We start from the raw sequence: 17091 nt of genomic DNA on the forward strand, positions 1-17091 counted from the left end.
ATGTATGTCACGTAAAAAAAAACGCATCTTAAAACCCAGTCCTTGGGCTATGCAAGACATTTTTTTTTTAACGAGTTGGCTACTGTGCCACAAACGATTGTTTTGCTAGCCACTGTTGACATTTTACTGTTTCAATTTTAATTATAACTGTTTTGATTTTAGTTATAGCTGTTTAGATTTAGATATAACTGTTTTAGCTCAGTAAAGCTTGATGAGTAACTTTTAAATTGAAACCCGACTCCATTTGGGTACTACAGTACCCCATGAAGGAGGAAGGACGACTTGGCATCTCAGTAACAATTGATGGTTTGCTAAAAGCGGGGGTTCTTTGCAAAATTGATAGGTCTAACTACAATATTCCTATTCTCCCAGTCGACCCTAGGGTCCTAAAAGAAGCTGACAACGCCCTTTTTCATTCAACAAAGAACATCATCTCGAGATGGCTTCAAAGTGGGAACGCATCTCCATCTGCTGTTACATCACGACACTCTTTCTCATATTGATTTTTATGCCAATCTGGTATCTCTGGAAGCCCCTCAATACAACCTTGAACGTAACCACAACACATCGTATTAAGCGAGGTATTGATTCTCCACACACTCCCTGGCTCATATCCTGGATTTATAATAACTCAATAACAGTGACAGTGGCCCCAAACACGAACACCTCTGTTAGAATTCCCATTAGGTCTTTGAAGGGATTTAGGAACTCTAGGCAGACTAAAGGGGAAGACTGGGTAAAATACTGGTGGTATTTGACAGGACATGTTTTACGGCTAGACTGGAGTGGTTTTATAACTACCCAGGACGGACGTTACTGGCCACCAGGAACTAGTGAGGTGGCTATTTTCTTTATTTCTATTTTCTTTAGCAAAAGGGTAACACTGCGTAAACTGGGAGGTCAACTCAAATTGACCTTTGCTCTTCCCGATGGAAATATACGGCCGCCTAATGCAACTCTATATAACACCTCCTGTTGGGGATTATTACTATGGGCATGGTTCACTGGAGCTGACCCCTATTTTGCCAGTTTAGTTTGTGTCAATAAGACTATGGGTAACTTGGAACAACCAAAAATGACTAAATACATGAAGGTGACCGGGGTGAAGGCTGTTAGCGTACCGCTTGATGGTGTAGATGAGTGGTTCCGTGTTACGACAGCGTTGTCCGGCAGCAGTAAGAATTGGCTACTGCTGGCTAACGAAGCGGCCCGTGCCTCTCGCGAAGACTGTGTGGTATGCGTAGGACCACGACCTCTATTACGAGTAATCCCTGCTAAAATAGAGGATTACTGTGTAATGGAATTTATGAATAAAACTGTCCCCAATGTCAATTGCTCTAAATGGGATAAGGTGTATCCCCTCGTAAATTGTCAGAAAAACAAACCTATATTTTCAAAAAAGTTGCGGATGGTAATTTCTCATGTATAAAAATGTCAGGGACAGGAGAACAATTGGGAGAACTAAATCACATCACTCACTGCATTTCGGCAATAGACGTGGGACAAATGTTCCAACCTCAATCTAGAGGGGACATGTGGTGGTGGTGTGGGGATAATGTGTGATAGGATATTGTGCTCTCATCACCCTCCTACTGCCAGTACAAATCTACCCCACCTCTGTTGATAACCTTCTGAAATTGATTGGTGATTGGGAACCCAAATTTCCCAACGGTCTTCTTGGCAAGAGCAGAATGTTCCCACCTACATTGATGCAATTGGAGTACCAAGAGGTGTGCCAGATGAGTACAAATTAGTTGATCAAGTACTCTCAGGATTCAAATCTACAATTTGCTGGTGGTGCACCATTAACAAAAACGTAGACAGAATTACTTATGTACATTATAATGTACAAAGGCTAGGAAATTGGACTCAAAGTGGTTTTGAGGCTGTACACGGCCAGTTGGCTGCCACATCTTTGATTGCATTCCAAAACCGAATTGCACTAGATATGTTGCTGGCAGAAAAGGGCGGAGTCTGCTCAATGTTTGGAGATCAGTGTTGCACCTTCATTCCTAACAACACTGCACCCGATGGAAGTTTGACTATTGCAATTGAAGGGCTGCGTGCACTCAATAAGAAAATGAAAGAACATTCAGGTGTGGATACTTCTGTATGGGATAATTAGATGGATGTGTTTGGGCGCTATAAAACTTTAGTTTCCTCTATTTTGATATCTATCGCTGTATTTGCTGCTTTGTTAACCACATGCGGGTGTTGTTGTATTCCATGTATTCGTTCCCTTTGCCAAAGAATTATTACCACTGCTATTGAAAAACAGGACATACGAAATAAGTCTTATAAGATGGTTGAGTCTATCGCTCCCCCAAAGGAGCCTACTGTTGCGACATCCGACGAAAAGGACGAAGATCCCGCTGGAACTTTTCTCTGAAATGTTTTTTAATTTTTTTTCTGTTTGTGTCGGACCCTTTCAAGTCCGATTGAGGGAATGTTGACATTTTACTGTTTCAATTTTAATTATAACTGTTTTAATTTCAGTTATAGCTGTTTCGATTTAGATATAACTGTTTTAACTCAGTAAAGCTTGATGAGTGTACTAATGTGACAAAAACGTTTGAGGGTTCTTCCTTCCTCTTATCTGGGAAGAGAATGTGTTAAAAAGGTTTCCTGTGTTTGATCTGTGGATGTGTCTGTTTTAAGTGCTGTCAGAGTTTCTGCTCATCAGGTCTAAAGGACTTTGTCTGGTTCCACGTCAAAGGACCAGTATCTGGGGTTGAACTAAAATGTGCATTAGATGATATGCTGTAAAAGTGTAAACGTCTTATCTGCTTCCTTCTGTCGCCCTGTGTATTTGAACTCAGGACTGGTGGGGGTGGGGGGGCTGTTTCCTGTGGGGGGGTAAAGGAGGTTTGTAATACTTTTTCAAAATAGTATAAGAATGCTGTGAGTCCGCTGTAAGGACACACACTGAGGGAAATTACACTGATTGAGTGTAACTTGGCTGTGTCTCAGAAATTTCTGAAATAAATCCTTCGAAGGAAACCTGATTCACCGATCTCAACTCTGATTCTGAAAAAAAACATTACGAACACGCGGAAAACATAAGGATCGTTTTCTAACACCACCAATAGTACAATTAGTCGACTAATCCGATCATATGTATCTCAGCATATCGCACCAGCGAGGAGCTCCTCTTACTGTTATCTAACAATCATGAGATTACAACTTGAATTGTTTAAGTATGTACACACTAAAAATAAAGACAACTAAAATGATTCAACTTCGATTAAAATTTGCAGCTTATAGCAGCATTCCTGACATGCTTATAAATGATGGTGCAACTTGAATTGAAGCCAATACTGTGGCCTTAACAATTTTAGCTGTAAAAGTTTTGCACATTTTAAAATGGAACCAAAAACTATACTCTTCTTTTAAACAATCAAGAAAATTTACTGTTATAAAGAAACCTAAAAAAAACACGTGTTGGTTTTTAATTTTGTTTTTATTCAACCATTATCCAACCTTTTTCTTGTCTCAATAGTACGTTAAATTTAAAAGAAGTAAACTGATCTATACAATTAAAATGAGGTATGAACCTGAAATGAAAATGAAACGAAATGGCTGCGTCTTTTAGTCATTTCATAACAACTCATAAAATAGAGTTAAAATTAAAAATATGTATTGTACTGTAAAAAAGGAGTATGATTTGTGTTGAGGTAATTTTTCTGCCACTAGATGGCATAATTTGTAAGACTTTGGTGACAACTTAGTGCATTTTTCTTTTCAAATTAAGAGCGATCTAATCTTTAACATGAAGTAACTTGTGAAATTCTGCACATTTTTTAAATTGTAAAATACAACTTGACCGCAGTCTCCACAAATATATGCATTATTATTAAATGTATTACTGCTAAATTTTGACATGGATGTGTCTGCTGTGTTGCGACTGGAATTCCCCCAGTACAGGCTTTCCGAGTGAGGGGCCGTCATTAATCGCGCGTTAAAAAAATGAAAGTAACTTTTTTTTAACTCAAAGTTAATGAACTAATTTTGACACCCCTTGAAAAAAAAAATTGCAATGAACTGAACTGAGTTGTGCTGTTTTATTATTTGTTACCATTGAGGGGCGGAGCTTGTGACAATTATTTTCTGTTACTTACAAAAACTGTCAACCACTATCGTACACACTATGCACACTTTTATTAAATTAATATGATCTACAAGTATATATACGAAAAGAAATACATGTAAACATATCTCACTTACTCAGGTTTCACACGTACATTATGTTTAAGACTGTGAAGTCAGACAATGTAAATAGAGGAAAAAGCAAAATCGAGAACACACTTGGGGACCATTAAATCAGTTATTCTACAAAAAGCTGATGATGATTACTCATGCTCGCACCAGTACACCAAAACTCAGTAGAGGCAAATAAACCACAAAAAGCATGGGGAATATACAAACTTCAGGGTATTCAATACAATAAACTCACTGTAGATGATGACAAAAATACACCACGAGTACATATTAACAGCAGCACAGTAACACAAGGAACGATGAACATAATGAACACAAATAATATGGACTTGAAAACATTTGAATACGCTGACTACAAAATATTCGACCCTGTCCAATAATTTGGACCCAGACAATCACTTCTACAAAAACGATTACTGCAGTTTCACTTGCAACTATTTTATGGACAATCAATTCAACAAAAATATAAAAATGGAAAATGCACTTTCAATTATACATTTCAATAGTAGAAGTCCCTACAGAAATTTTACAAAAATCAAAGAATTTAATAAATTAAATAAATCAAAAATAATTGCCATATCAGAAACATGGCTTGATAATGAAAAAATGTGTGACATGGGACTGGAAAATTGTTTAAAAGCAAAGTTCAAGAAAATTACTTGAATCAGACATGAGCTGTTAAAAATGTATATATGCTGTAATTTCTTTGGATGTATCGGTATGAGTGTAATGAAAATTGTATATGTGAGTATGAGGATATGATTCATAAATGAATTATGGTATTTGCCTATGAATTTCATGTACATATGTTGCTGGCGAATGTGCGTATTTATTTTGTTGAAATACATTAACCTTATCATTGTATCAACATAAAACGAATAAAGGGTAGGGTTAATCTCCTCCTACCCCTTTTGAACATATAAAATCTTTTCTTTCTTCCTATTCTTGTTTTTCTTTTTTTACTTCAACTTATATTTTATACTTGTAATGTGTTTTTTGTTTTCTTTGTGTTGATATGTTCAATAAAACCATAACACCAAAACTAGTTGGAAGGCAGCTTTGCCACAGCCTGAGGGGGTGGGTATCATTTTTACTGACACTAAGCAACTTTGAGGAGGATGGTAGGAACACTGCCACACAAAAAAACTACAAATGTGCTGACTGCTTTATGGCATATGTCAAAAGCTACCCAGGATGAAAGGACAGTCAAGGTTTAAGGTTGGCCCGGATTTCACTCACTGGCGTGAGCTAAAAAACGACGCAATGCGCTTGTCCTCATAGGAAATGTAGTCTTCCTTCAGACATAATACCGCTTTTGTCCATATGGCGTCGCCATAGTCAACGTATACTGAAAGTTCCTTATGTTGCTTCAATATTATTCTTATTATTTAATTACTAATTTTTTTTTTTGTTACAAATTATTGGCCAATATGAAGTGTTGGAAAAGGCTTGCTCTCTTTGACGGTGCATTAATGGTTGCTGTTTTTTTGATCCCCTGGGAAGCGATAGTTTAAGGTGTGAGGATCCCGCGCGACGTTGACGATATGCTAAACCATCTAAAATGGCTCTACAGTACAAAGAATTACCCTTTTGCAAGAATTTAGTTGGAAAATGTTAGTGTTTTTGCATGGTTGAAAAAACTAAAACCAAAAATGAATGACTTAAAAAATAAAAAATAAAAAAAGGCTCAGGAAAAATCTAAATACAAAAATTACGAAAGTGTAAAAATGACCATAAACAAAAACCACACGCCACTGCAGAGCTCCTTGCTTGATGCTCTGTCTGTGTGGGTGTCTCCATAACATTAATTGCATATGCTTCCAGAAATTATCTACAAAGTTCAAAAATGTATACCGCTAATGTATTTAGAAAGAAATCTTAGAATTACCTTGACAGGGTCTTTCATAATAGACGGTCAGATTACTCACAAAAATTGTTCCTATAATATTTATGACCTATGAGTGCAATGATTTATGCAGTCACGTCTTTTGTCTGTGACTATCTCAAACTAAGCTGATAATCCTAGTTGAATAACTGTACCCAAATTAAGTGCTTATTTTATAACATACTTTCAGGAATATATTAAGTGTAGTTTAAAAAAGAATTGTTTATATTGGGTAAGCGCCCTATGTAGAACAAAAGCACCAAGTCAATCATTTACTTTAGCCATACCGCATAAAATGTTTTCAGAGGGAGTACATGGTGTTATTAAATAAATCATTAAAACTATTGCATAACCAGAGTACAAAATACAAAGTCTGCAGTAAAATCATTAGTTATTTATGAATTATTGGTAAGATTTTTTTTTAACTGACATAGAGGGAATCTATATTAGCTATTGTTAAGTATGTACTGTTTAGTCGATAGAAACACAACAGCAACACTGAGATTAAAATGCCAGGTTTGTATGGTTTTTGAAAGGTTGTACTTTTAAAAACATATCTGCACAATTGCATTGAGAAAAAAGATTGAAAGACTTAAATTGAAATAGACTTACTGTAGTTGCAAAATACTATATTTTGATTGAAATTGTATGTAGGTTTATAATTTATAAATAAAATGCTATATTTAATACTAGAGCTGCGAGCATCTATAAAGGGGCCTTACAGCTCTGGACATGTTGGGGTACTGGCACATAGGACAATAACCCTCTAAAATATAAATGTTTTTGCCAGACCTGATGTGTATGCAAAGTTTCATCAATTTTTACCCACGTTTAGACCCTTAAAAATAGCATTTTTTTTGGGGGGGGGGGGGGGACATTTTTTAAAACTATAACATTTCATCTTGAACATCTTTTGATGAAACACTCCAAATATGAAGACATTTGGATACATTTAAAGGAGGAGTTTGTCAAAACCCGACCTCTAGAAAAGGCCAAAATGGCACCAAATTCCAGAGTAAAATCAAAATGGCGGACTTCCTGTTAGGTTTAGGGTATGACACACAAGGCCGGTGTCAGTACCAGATGTGATCGGACTGCCAGATTGTATTGGGGTCACCTAACATACACGTTACGCAACAGGATTGGCCGGACATTATCCAGTTGATGTCAAACATTGGAAAGCAAATATTAAAGATGTAATTCAAATAACAAAATGTACGGACTGAAATTGTAAAAACATAAATAAACCTAAGAATATAAACGCAAGATATATTGAATAAATAATAAAATAGATTGAATAAATTATAAATAGTTAAATACACAAATTAATTGTGACAAATATTGTCAGTTTAGAATGTTAATTGTTCCTATTATCATTAAGACTGTTTTTGTGATGTATTGTGATTTGTGAACAGCTAAAAAAGAAACCAAACCGAAGTGAATCGCGCATTTGGTTAGGGCTGCAGTAGTGACGTCACCAGCAAGCGCGAAGGCACTTCAATCTATTTGATTATTTCTTCAATCTTAAAGTATCCTGCTTTTATATTCTTAGGGAAATTCACGTTTTACAATTTTAGTCCATACATTTTGTTATTTCAATAACATCTTTATTCATTTCTTTCCAATGTTTTACCGTCAATTTTTTTTCATATAACTTTATTGAACAATTGTAAACGGACAATTGCCAGCCAATCTTGTAGGGTGACGTCATCTGTGGGTGACCTCGATACAATCTAGCAAAATCATTCAAATGAGCATCCGTCAATGTTTCTGGTATTTGAGGTGGGCATGCGTCAATGTTACGTCATTGTCAATCCGTCACCAAAACTGATTTTTTGACGGATTGCCGAATATATTGACCGATTGACGATTACAATGACGGATGAAAACCCTCTTCTGTCATCCGTCAAGTTCATCAATTTTTCGAAGTTTCCTGTCAATTGTCAACAAAAGGGGCATCCGTCATTGACGGACCTTCCGTCAATATTGACGGAATGCCCACCTTTTATTACTTTTTTATATGTATCTTACACAAATATATTTTATATAGTTTTCAAGCATTTTGTAGTTGTTAATAATATGTAATAATAATATAATATATTCATTTATTTATTTTTTGCCACGGTGGGGCTAGAATCTACACTTTTACCTAATGCACCAAATCACCTGATGACACAAAAGTATGTTTCAATATTATAACCCCTGTTAACCTGTAAAAATGGGCCACAATTGTACATTCAAATACTCAGAGTTCACTTCCTTTACATTTTAGGCCTACCAATTTTCATAGTCCTAATAGGTCAAACGTACCAGGATACGGCTTCATTAAATCTCTGGCGGGGTCACCCCTAGTGTTGTTCTGATACCAATACCGGTAGGACTGCATTAAAACAGTGGTATCGGTATCGGTGAGTACTAACAAGTAACATGCGGATACCATTAATTCTGACGCTAATATACTTTGGACTTTGGATGCAGCATCTTGTGTCTTGCTCATGCACGTTATTCACTGATGTGTGACATGTACACTGCATGCCGAGCTAAGGTTTACTATTGGCCTTTGAATGCTCTGAACCAATGGCAGGACAGCTTTTTCATGTTGGAAAAAAAAAACTTAGGTATTGGTATTGTATCGGTATCGGGGGCCAAAAAACTGTATCGGAACAACACTAGAACTGTCATGTATGACAACTTTAAAATAAAATAATACACTGTATATCTAATATTATAATGCAATATGTATATTAAATATCAACCTGGACTAATCATATATGATATTATTATACATATTCTCATTTCTAGAAATGTAGGCAGGATATTTTGGGTTGGGTAAACTTTGTATTAGGTAGTTAGAAGTCACAATAGTTTTAATGCAATTCTGTTCTAAATTGAAACTTTATACTTTGCCAATAATATTGTATTATGTCTACGGAATTGTAGTATTTCACATTTTTATTATTTGTTAAAATCAAAGGGATTGATTAAATGTCAAAATTAATTAAAATTTAAAAGCTTAACACTTTAATAGACTGTTTGCTTGGCAAGAAAAAATAATAATAATACTGACAACTTTGTGTGCATACTTTGGTATTTGGCTAACATTAACAGGGAAATGTACGAACTACATTTATCCCTTTCTGTTGTCTTTTCAACTCTGCCCAATATTGACCGATGACCATTAACTTTGTGGACTCAGGGTTTGTTCTGTTTGAGGGCTATTTTGTGGAAAATAGTTCTGATTAATATGTAACATTCCCATTGAATTCCCCATCAGTATCAGCTGTCAATGGACCATTTAAGTTTGACAAATGATTATTTTGTATGATCTCTTGTATAGCAAATCTGGCCTATAAATTCCCTCACTCTTTCCTCAGTTAAAGCATCATCATCAGATCCAGGACACACTCCTTGTCAAGGTAACAAGGTAGGCAAAGAAATTATTTTTATGCATAACAGCACAATTAAAAAAACATGTAGTCATTCAACCTTTTATGTATAGTGTATGAACTTCATTGCTTTTCTTTCTCTTAAAGGTCGACACAAGGCCAATATGGGGATGCCTACAAGAATATTATTGTTTCTGATTTTGCAGCTCGTTACAAGAGGATCAGGTATAGTGTTGATATTATTTTTACTTTGGTTTGATGTCCTCTCATACGCAGTTACTGAACATAAGAACGGAGGCTATTCAAGTAAATTAATGTAATGCAGTATATAAATATACAAATATATTAGAGCTGCGAAATGATAAATTTTTAAAAATCATATTAATCACATCTTAGAATTTTGATTAATTATGATAAATCACTTTACTAAAATGGATTTTTATCAACATTTTTATTTGAAGAGCACCTGTTATGTGTTAATAATTCTTTCTACTTTTAATGTTACTGGGATGTCTTCAACATGTTTTGATCCGCTGCACACTCTCATCCTTCTCTTTTTCTAACGAGTTAATTATTGCATAATTAAAAAATTTGACAAATTATATTATTTTTACATGTATAAATATTCAGAAATTGTATTCAAACAATGGCAGCACGGTGGCTGACTGGTTAGCACGTCCGCCTCCCAGTGCTGAGGACGTGAGATCGAGTCCGGGCTTCGGCCTTCCTGGGTGGAGTTTGCATGTTCTCCCCGTGCTTGCGTGGGTTTTCACCGGGTACTCCGGTTTCCTCCCACATTCCAAAGACATGCATGGCAGGTTAATCGAACACTCCAAATTGTCCATAGGTGTGATTGTGAGTATGGTTGTTTGTCTCTGTGTGCCCTGTGATTGGCTGGCAACCAGTTCAGGGTGTACCCTGCCTACTGCCCGAAGCCAGCTGGGATAGGCTCCAGCACCCCCGCGACCCTTGTGAGGAAAAGCGGTCAAGAAAATGGATGGATGGATGGATGTATTCAAACATTTATTATTATAAAAAAAAATGTATGCATGTAGTTATGTTTATTGCCCAAACAACCTGTGTAACCATCCGCTGTCAAGCTAAAGGATCATTTGTGGTCAAAATGAATAGTGTGATCAATCTTTGCTAATACATTATTAATTAGATATTTTTTATGATTATTCAATGAGTTAATGCTTTAACTTTGACAGCACTGAAATATGTAGAAAAAAAATTCTAAAAAACTATTACTGTCATAACTCCTTATTGCAAAGGCAAAAAGTTGAAAGTGACAATGGTTTGTTTATGTTATGTCCTCTATGTGCAAAAAAATAAATGACGTCAGTAGTAAAAGTTTAACAATGCAAAAGTGATGCTTTGAATTCTGCCTTCAAATTCAATTACAATTTTCAACTTTTTTAAAAAACTTTCTTTAAAAAGAAATGAAAGTGGACCGAAAAAAGTGAAACTTGTGGTATCTGCCCCTGATCAAAAAATAAAAATGCAAAAATAAAATAGAATAAAAATGCAAAAATAACAATAATAGTAATAATCAACACAAAATAAAAGACATTAAGCAGTCAAGATGCTATTATGGTAACAAACAAAATGATTCAAGAGCATTGCCTTTTGCTATATACATTTTTACAGTAATTGAGCTTTTATACATTTAAAAAAAAATACAAATGGACAGAGATTATTTAGTTTTATAATCCAGATTGTTCCACAAACTGACACATTGAGTTGAAATACAACGTTCTTTTTGTTTTGTTCTGTATTTAGGTTTGAAAAAAAGATCTCTTCCTCTTAATTTGTACTCACTTCCCTTTTTTTGAATTTGTTAATTTGCATGTTAATTGGTAAAAATTCATGATGATCTTTACACATTATTTTGAGGCGGTTAAATTCCATCAATTCATTGAATTTTAAAGTTTTTATTGTATAAATATTGGATTAGTGTGGTCTCTCGTCTCTGTATCCACATCCAGACATGACATCAATATTGCATTCTGTCAAAGAAAAATAGGTTCAGTGTAGGTTTTGCAGGTGCACCCCCACACTTCAATGCAAAAGGTCAGGTATGGAACAATCAATTAATTATATAACAATAACAAAGCATTCTTCTTCAATGATTCTTTGACTTTGTGTAAAACGGCTACAGTTTGGGATACCTTAGATTTCACATGTTCTATATGCACTTAAAATGTTCATCAATAGTAATACCTAAAAAGTTTATTTCATTTGCCCTTGTTGCTTCGACAGCTATATTTCTACAACTTAAAATCATAAATCTGGTTTTACTAATATTTATAGACAGTCTGTTAGCATTGAACCACTTCACAATATTCTTAAACTCTTTCTCTATTACTTGTAACACATTATATATATTTTTCCCGGCATTAAATAAAGTGGTGTCGTCTGCAAACAAAATACATTTTAACAAATTCTAAATAGTTGTAACATCATTCACATCAAAGAAAAAAAGTGCACACCTTTGTCACATATTTTTGACCCAAACCAACTTCCAGCAAGATGCAGTTTACACATTCATCATACCCACCAAAATTATCCGAACCGTTACGTTTTGTCAAGTGAGTTGTGTTTTTATGGACTCTTGTGGAAAATGCAATTAAATATGAATGACTCTTCTTAGGTTCAATTGTTTCCAGCTGTGATGCGTGCCATGGAAAAGCAACGTGCCAAGAGTCACGCGAAAAAGGCGACTCCTTCACTGGCTTCTCATGCATCTGCAAAGAAGGCTTTGTAGGCGACGGTATGACGTGTTACAATACCTTCGCCTGTAGCGATGGCTCTTGTTGCAGCCACGGTTATGAGTGGGCACCTGGCGGAGGCTGCGTGGACACTGACGAGTGTTCGCTCCCTGACCCACCATGCGCGGCACCTCTGGATTGCCAAAACACACCGGGCTCTTACGAATGCCTAAAGCCTGCCTCACTCTCCAGATCCGGAATTTCTTCACAATCAGTCCAGTTCAGCTGTGGAGACACAGTTTGTCCATCAGGCATGGATTGCGTCGCGAATAATGGAACAAGTTGCGCTGACCCTTGTGAGCACTACACTGTCCTGAATGATGAGTGGCGTTCGACACAACGTGGAATGACCAACCCTGCAAAGTGTGACAGAAATGTTGAGTGGCATGGCTGGTATCGCTTATTTCTCGGACAAAACGGCGCACATATTCCTGAGGGATGTGTCCATGGATTCAAGTGTGGAACCCATATCACCATGTCACTAAAAGAACCTCATCCCACACAGTCTGATGAAATTGTAAGACGCGCTATGTGTAACACCTGGAGCGATGACTGCTGCCGTTTTGGCTCAGAACGCATCCATGTGAAGCTCTGCTCTACAGCAGCTGCCAGCTACTACGTCTACAAACTTGTGAAGCCAAACACGTGTCATTGGGCATACTGTGCAGGTACAAAAAATTGTACCTTTAATGGTCTGTTGCTGTAAAGATTTTGCGGCGTCATTCAGTCTAACATAACTCTTTTGTTGTCAGCGGTTGATGAAGCAAGCCATTTTACAACACCTGAACCTGAAGGTTCTGGAATGGAGCCAACAACTAGCGCCGGTACAACAACAACACGTGTCATCAGTAATGCGACAGATGCTCATAGACCGACAACAAGAACGACAACAACAGTCACAACAACCACCAGTGGAACAAGACATCCTCCCCCAACGACAACACAGTACCCAGCAGCTGAGGGGGAGGTCCGTCTGGCTAATGGTAGAAACACCTCCTGCTCCGGCAGAGTGGAAATCTTCCAACGTGGACAGTGGGGAACAGTGTGCGATGACATCTGGGACCTGAAGCACGCACAGGTGGTGTGCAGGCAGTTAGGTTGCGGTAGGGCCCTGGCAGCCCTCCAGAATGCTCAATTTGGGCCGGGCACAGGGCCCATTTGGTTGGATAGCGTCAGATGCACCGGAAGTGAAGCAAAGCTGGGCGAGTGCAGCCACCAAGGAATCGGATCGCACAACTGTCGTCACTTTGAGGATGCTGGAGTGATTTGTGAAGGTAAGAACTAAAGGAAGCAATTACGATACAGTGTATAGATTTGCTAACTATATACATGATGAGATATTTTTTTTCAGTTGGATGAATTTTCATGAATCGTACAGTAAACGTGTTGTTGTGTTAGCTGCTTCACCCGTGAGGCTGGTCAACTCTGACAACCGCTGCGCTGGACGAGTTGAGGTCTACCACAATGGCCAATGGGGTACCGTGTGTGACGACATATGGGGCCTCACCAATGCCGAGGTGGTGTGTAGACAGTTGGACTGCGGCAGGGCTCGTTCAGCACTGCACAGTGCAGCTTTTGGACAGGGCAGTGGACCCATCTGGTTGGATGATGTCCGTTGTTACGGAAATGAAACTTCCATAACAAGCTGCAGACATCTTGGATTTGGGAAACACAACTGTGTTCACAGGGAGGATGCCAGTGTTATTTGTGAAGGTAGCTTTTATATATTTTTATTAAATAAAGTTTTGGCATAATTGCATTTAAACAATGAAAGTAAATAACCCATATATTTTTTGTTTAGATGAAGAAGAACCTTCACTCAGACCTTCTCACCTTATTTGTGACCCTAACAAAATCCAAGTGGGCCTTGATTCAGTTAGCATAACAAGTGCTGGTTACAACGCATTCTCTGGCAATCTGGCAGTCCGTAACTGTTCATGGGTCCGGGTGCAAGGTGATGTCGTGTGGTACGAGGCTGACGCTAAAGCAGATGCCTGCGGAAACACGCTGACGGTAAAACAAAACAAAACATAAACACTACACCTTATAACATATATGTATGCGTATATATATATATATATATATATATATATATATATATATATATATATACATACACACACACACACACACACACACACACACGCACACACACACACCATGATGTAGATGTTTGCAATGAGGTGACTGCTGTTGGTGACAGTTCTGATTCATTGTCCAATGCGAACTTGAAAGAAAATGTTATATTTATTTAGCACTGATGGCAGTCCTCTCTTGTTAGTGCCATTTTTCAAGATGTACCAACACACCAAGCAAGAACTTATCCAGACCCATTTGTTCATCTTCTTGAATTGTACTGCATGTAAAGGCTGTGCTTGTGTAGCGTGGTGCAGAATGCAGTCTGTCGCTCCACATTTAATTTTTAAAGACTTTTGATTAGAGTTTCTGGGAAACACAAAATAAAATATGCTTTATTAACAATGTTCGCATACACGGCTGTTTCCGCATTGCGTGTGGCTCTTTGCTATAGAATGCGAAGCTCCCCTTAGGCCATGCACACTAAGTAGCAAACGCTGCCCTCTGCTGGTCGGCGTAAGTAATCACAACATTTTTTAATACAGTACCTTACCACATTTTTCTAATTTTCCTCAACTCTTAACCCCTTAAATAAAACAAAATGACTACCTTCTGAATATGTACTGCACTATAAATTAACATAAAATACCTGTGGGAACAATATCATTCTAAACATAATAATTTTGAATATAGCTGTAGACCACACTTAAATGAAATGTTAATGTTCGATCTCCTGCCCATCTGTCTTACAGGCCAACAGCACGCATGCAATCTACTCCAATAGTTTATTTATCTACCCATTGAGCAACAGATCTTTCTCTCTCCCTGTGACACTTCCGTTCTCATGCGCCTATCCCCTGGACGCAGACAGCGGTCTTAATGTAGCCATCAGACCATTCCTGGAGTGAGTAGTTACATCATAACTGGGACGATGTTTGTGTTTGTCCGTGTCATAAGGATTTGTGTAAGTCTCATAAACTATGTTAAGAGAAAGACATCTTGATTGATGGCATGTGCTCTTTCTTGACAGTCTGGAAGGTGCAACCGTTGGCTCGGGTGACAAAGCCAGAGCGTCCATGTTCCTGTTCCGCAACTCCAATTATACAGAACCGTATGCACACGGTGCAGTGGTTCTTCCAGTGGGCTCACCATTGTATGTTGGGGTCTATGTGGACAAGACAGATCCCAGCTTGGCAGTTGTTTTGGAGGATTGCTTCACCTCTCACTCCCCAAATCCCTCGAGCTCTTACCGATACACTCTCATCCAGAACAAGTATGCTTCTGCTCAGTTGGGATGACGGTAGACTGAACGATGAGGATAACCGATGATCTTCTCTTGGCCGTATTAGATGCCCGGCTGACCGCCAACTGGTGTCCATAGCGGAGAGTGGTTCGTCCCTGCGGGCTCGTTTCGCTGCCCTGTACTTCCTCATTCAGGGGGAATACCTAAATGTTTACCTCCACTGTAGCCTCAGCCTGTGTGACCGCAGGAGGTTCTCTTGCATTCCGGTGAGTAACATTCCACATTTGATACACAGCATTGCAAATCCATGTCCATTAACCATCTATTTCCTGGTACTTTTCACATGCTTACATGCAGCCTTGCACAAGGAGAGCACATCGCTCTGTGTCAGACTCCGCTCCACTGAAGCCACTCACCATTGGCCCAATCACTTGTAAGCAAATGTATATTTCACTTAGGTATCAGGCTATATGTTGACAAAATGTGATAAATAATAAGAGTATTTTGTTCCTCTTTTCTATTTTTCTTCAGGGGAGAAATCATCTGAGTGACAACCAGTCAAAGAATTTAACTGTTCGACTGTTATTATTCAGCAACGGCAATAACAAAATTGGTGAGATTGAATAAATATAATGAAATATAAATTACAATAAATTGTATCATATTGTCAATTATAAATATGGGCACAAAATGGATGAATGATTAAGCCCCCACACGTTTATAATAAAATGCAAATATTACATAAACCTGTCTGTCTGCATTTGTTTCATTAATAAATGGATACAGTATATTGAATATCCAACTCAAGTACTATTTTGGCATCTTTTCATGATCTGATAGTATTGGTATCATATTAGTATTTAGTCAGACGTATATTAGAGTTTTATGTTCAAGTAGGAACCAACACCCAGGCTACGGACAGACTGTTTTTATTGTCTGCTTGACAGATGTATGCACAGACATTGCAAGGTAAAAAAATAAAATATGGGATAGCAGCCAGTCAAAATCTGGACTACCTGATAATGGGTAATAGCTAATAACGGTTAATCTCCCATAAACACAAAATATGAATGATATGTCAATGATAATTACAGTAATAACAATACAGGAAGGACTTCTGGCTGAGTCTATTTTTGGAGGGATGTCCAGTTTTATGGACTTGAGCCACTGCTCACCTTGCCCACTGGACCACAGTAATGAGTACAGCTTTTTTTTCTTTCTTTTTTACCATGAAAACTAGGGTGGCTACAAGATAAGTCTTAAAATGCGAGGCTGTGTGACCCCAGGGAATTTTTTTTTCCCCCATTCTAGAATTTTGTAAATTGTAATTGCACATCAAAAAAGTTTGGATCTGTTTGGCCCTGTTTTACCATCCTTTGATATATTTTTCAAAAGTTAAATAGAAACTAGCAAGACTTGTTGAGTCAGTCCATCTGAAAAATTGATATTGCGCCACACAGTTGACTTGTGTCGAGATGAGATATGGGAGACATTTTAATGTTTCCTTTGTTT

At 37.5% G+C, this 17091-nt stretch overlaps 1 protein-coding gene across 1 annotated transcript; it reads left to right on the top strand.

Moving 5' to 3' along the window:
• The first annotated feature begins 1075 nt into the window (after window positions 1-1075).
• LOC144054821 (uncharacterized) lies at window positions 1076-16284 on the top strand. Its single transcript, XM_077570147.1, has 10 exons — window positions 1076-1175; window positions 12143-12928; window positions 13013-13534; window positions 13659-13973; window positions 14062-14273; window positions 15089-15240; window positions 15367-15609; window positions 15686-15845; window positions 15937-16012; window positions 16111-16284. The coding sequence occupies exons 1-10, from the start codon at window positions 1076-1078 to the stop codon at window positions 16128-16130; spliced, it is 2586 nt and encodes an 861-aa protein (XP_077426273.1). The 3' UTR covers window positions 16131-16284.
• The last annotated feature ends 807 nt before the right edge of the window (window positions 16285-17091 follow it).

Source organism: Vanacampus margaritifer, chromosome 7 (genome assembly GCF_051991255.1).
Source record: "Vanacampus margaritifer isolate UIUO_Vmar chromosome 7, RoL_Vmar_1.0, whole genome shotgun sequence".
In the NCBI taxonomy this organism is placed as follows: Eukaryota; Metazoa; Chordata; class Actinopteri; order Syngnathiformes; family Syngnathidae; genus Vanacampus; species Vanacampus margaritifer.

Excerpts from the sequence above, each read along its gene's own strand:
- LOC144054821 (XM_077570147.1), top strand. The coding sequence starts at position 1,076 with ATGACTAAATACATGAAGGTGACCGGGGTGAAGGCTGTTAGCGTACCG. Across the intron at positions 13,974-14,061 it reads TGCCAGTGTTATTTGTGAAG|ATGAAGAAGAACCTTCACTC; the intron begins GTAGCTTTTATA and ends TTTTTTGTTTAG. Across the intron at positions 15,241-15,366 it reads GCCATCAGACCATTCCTGGA|TCTGGAAGGTGCAACCGTTG; the intron begins GTGAGTAGTTAC and ends CTTTCTTGACAG.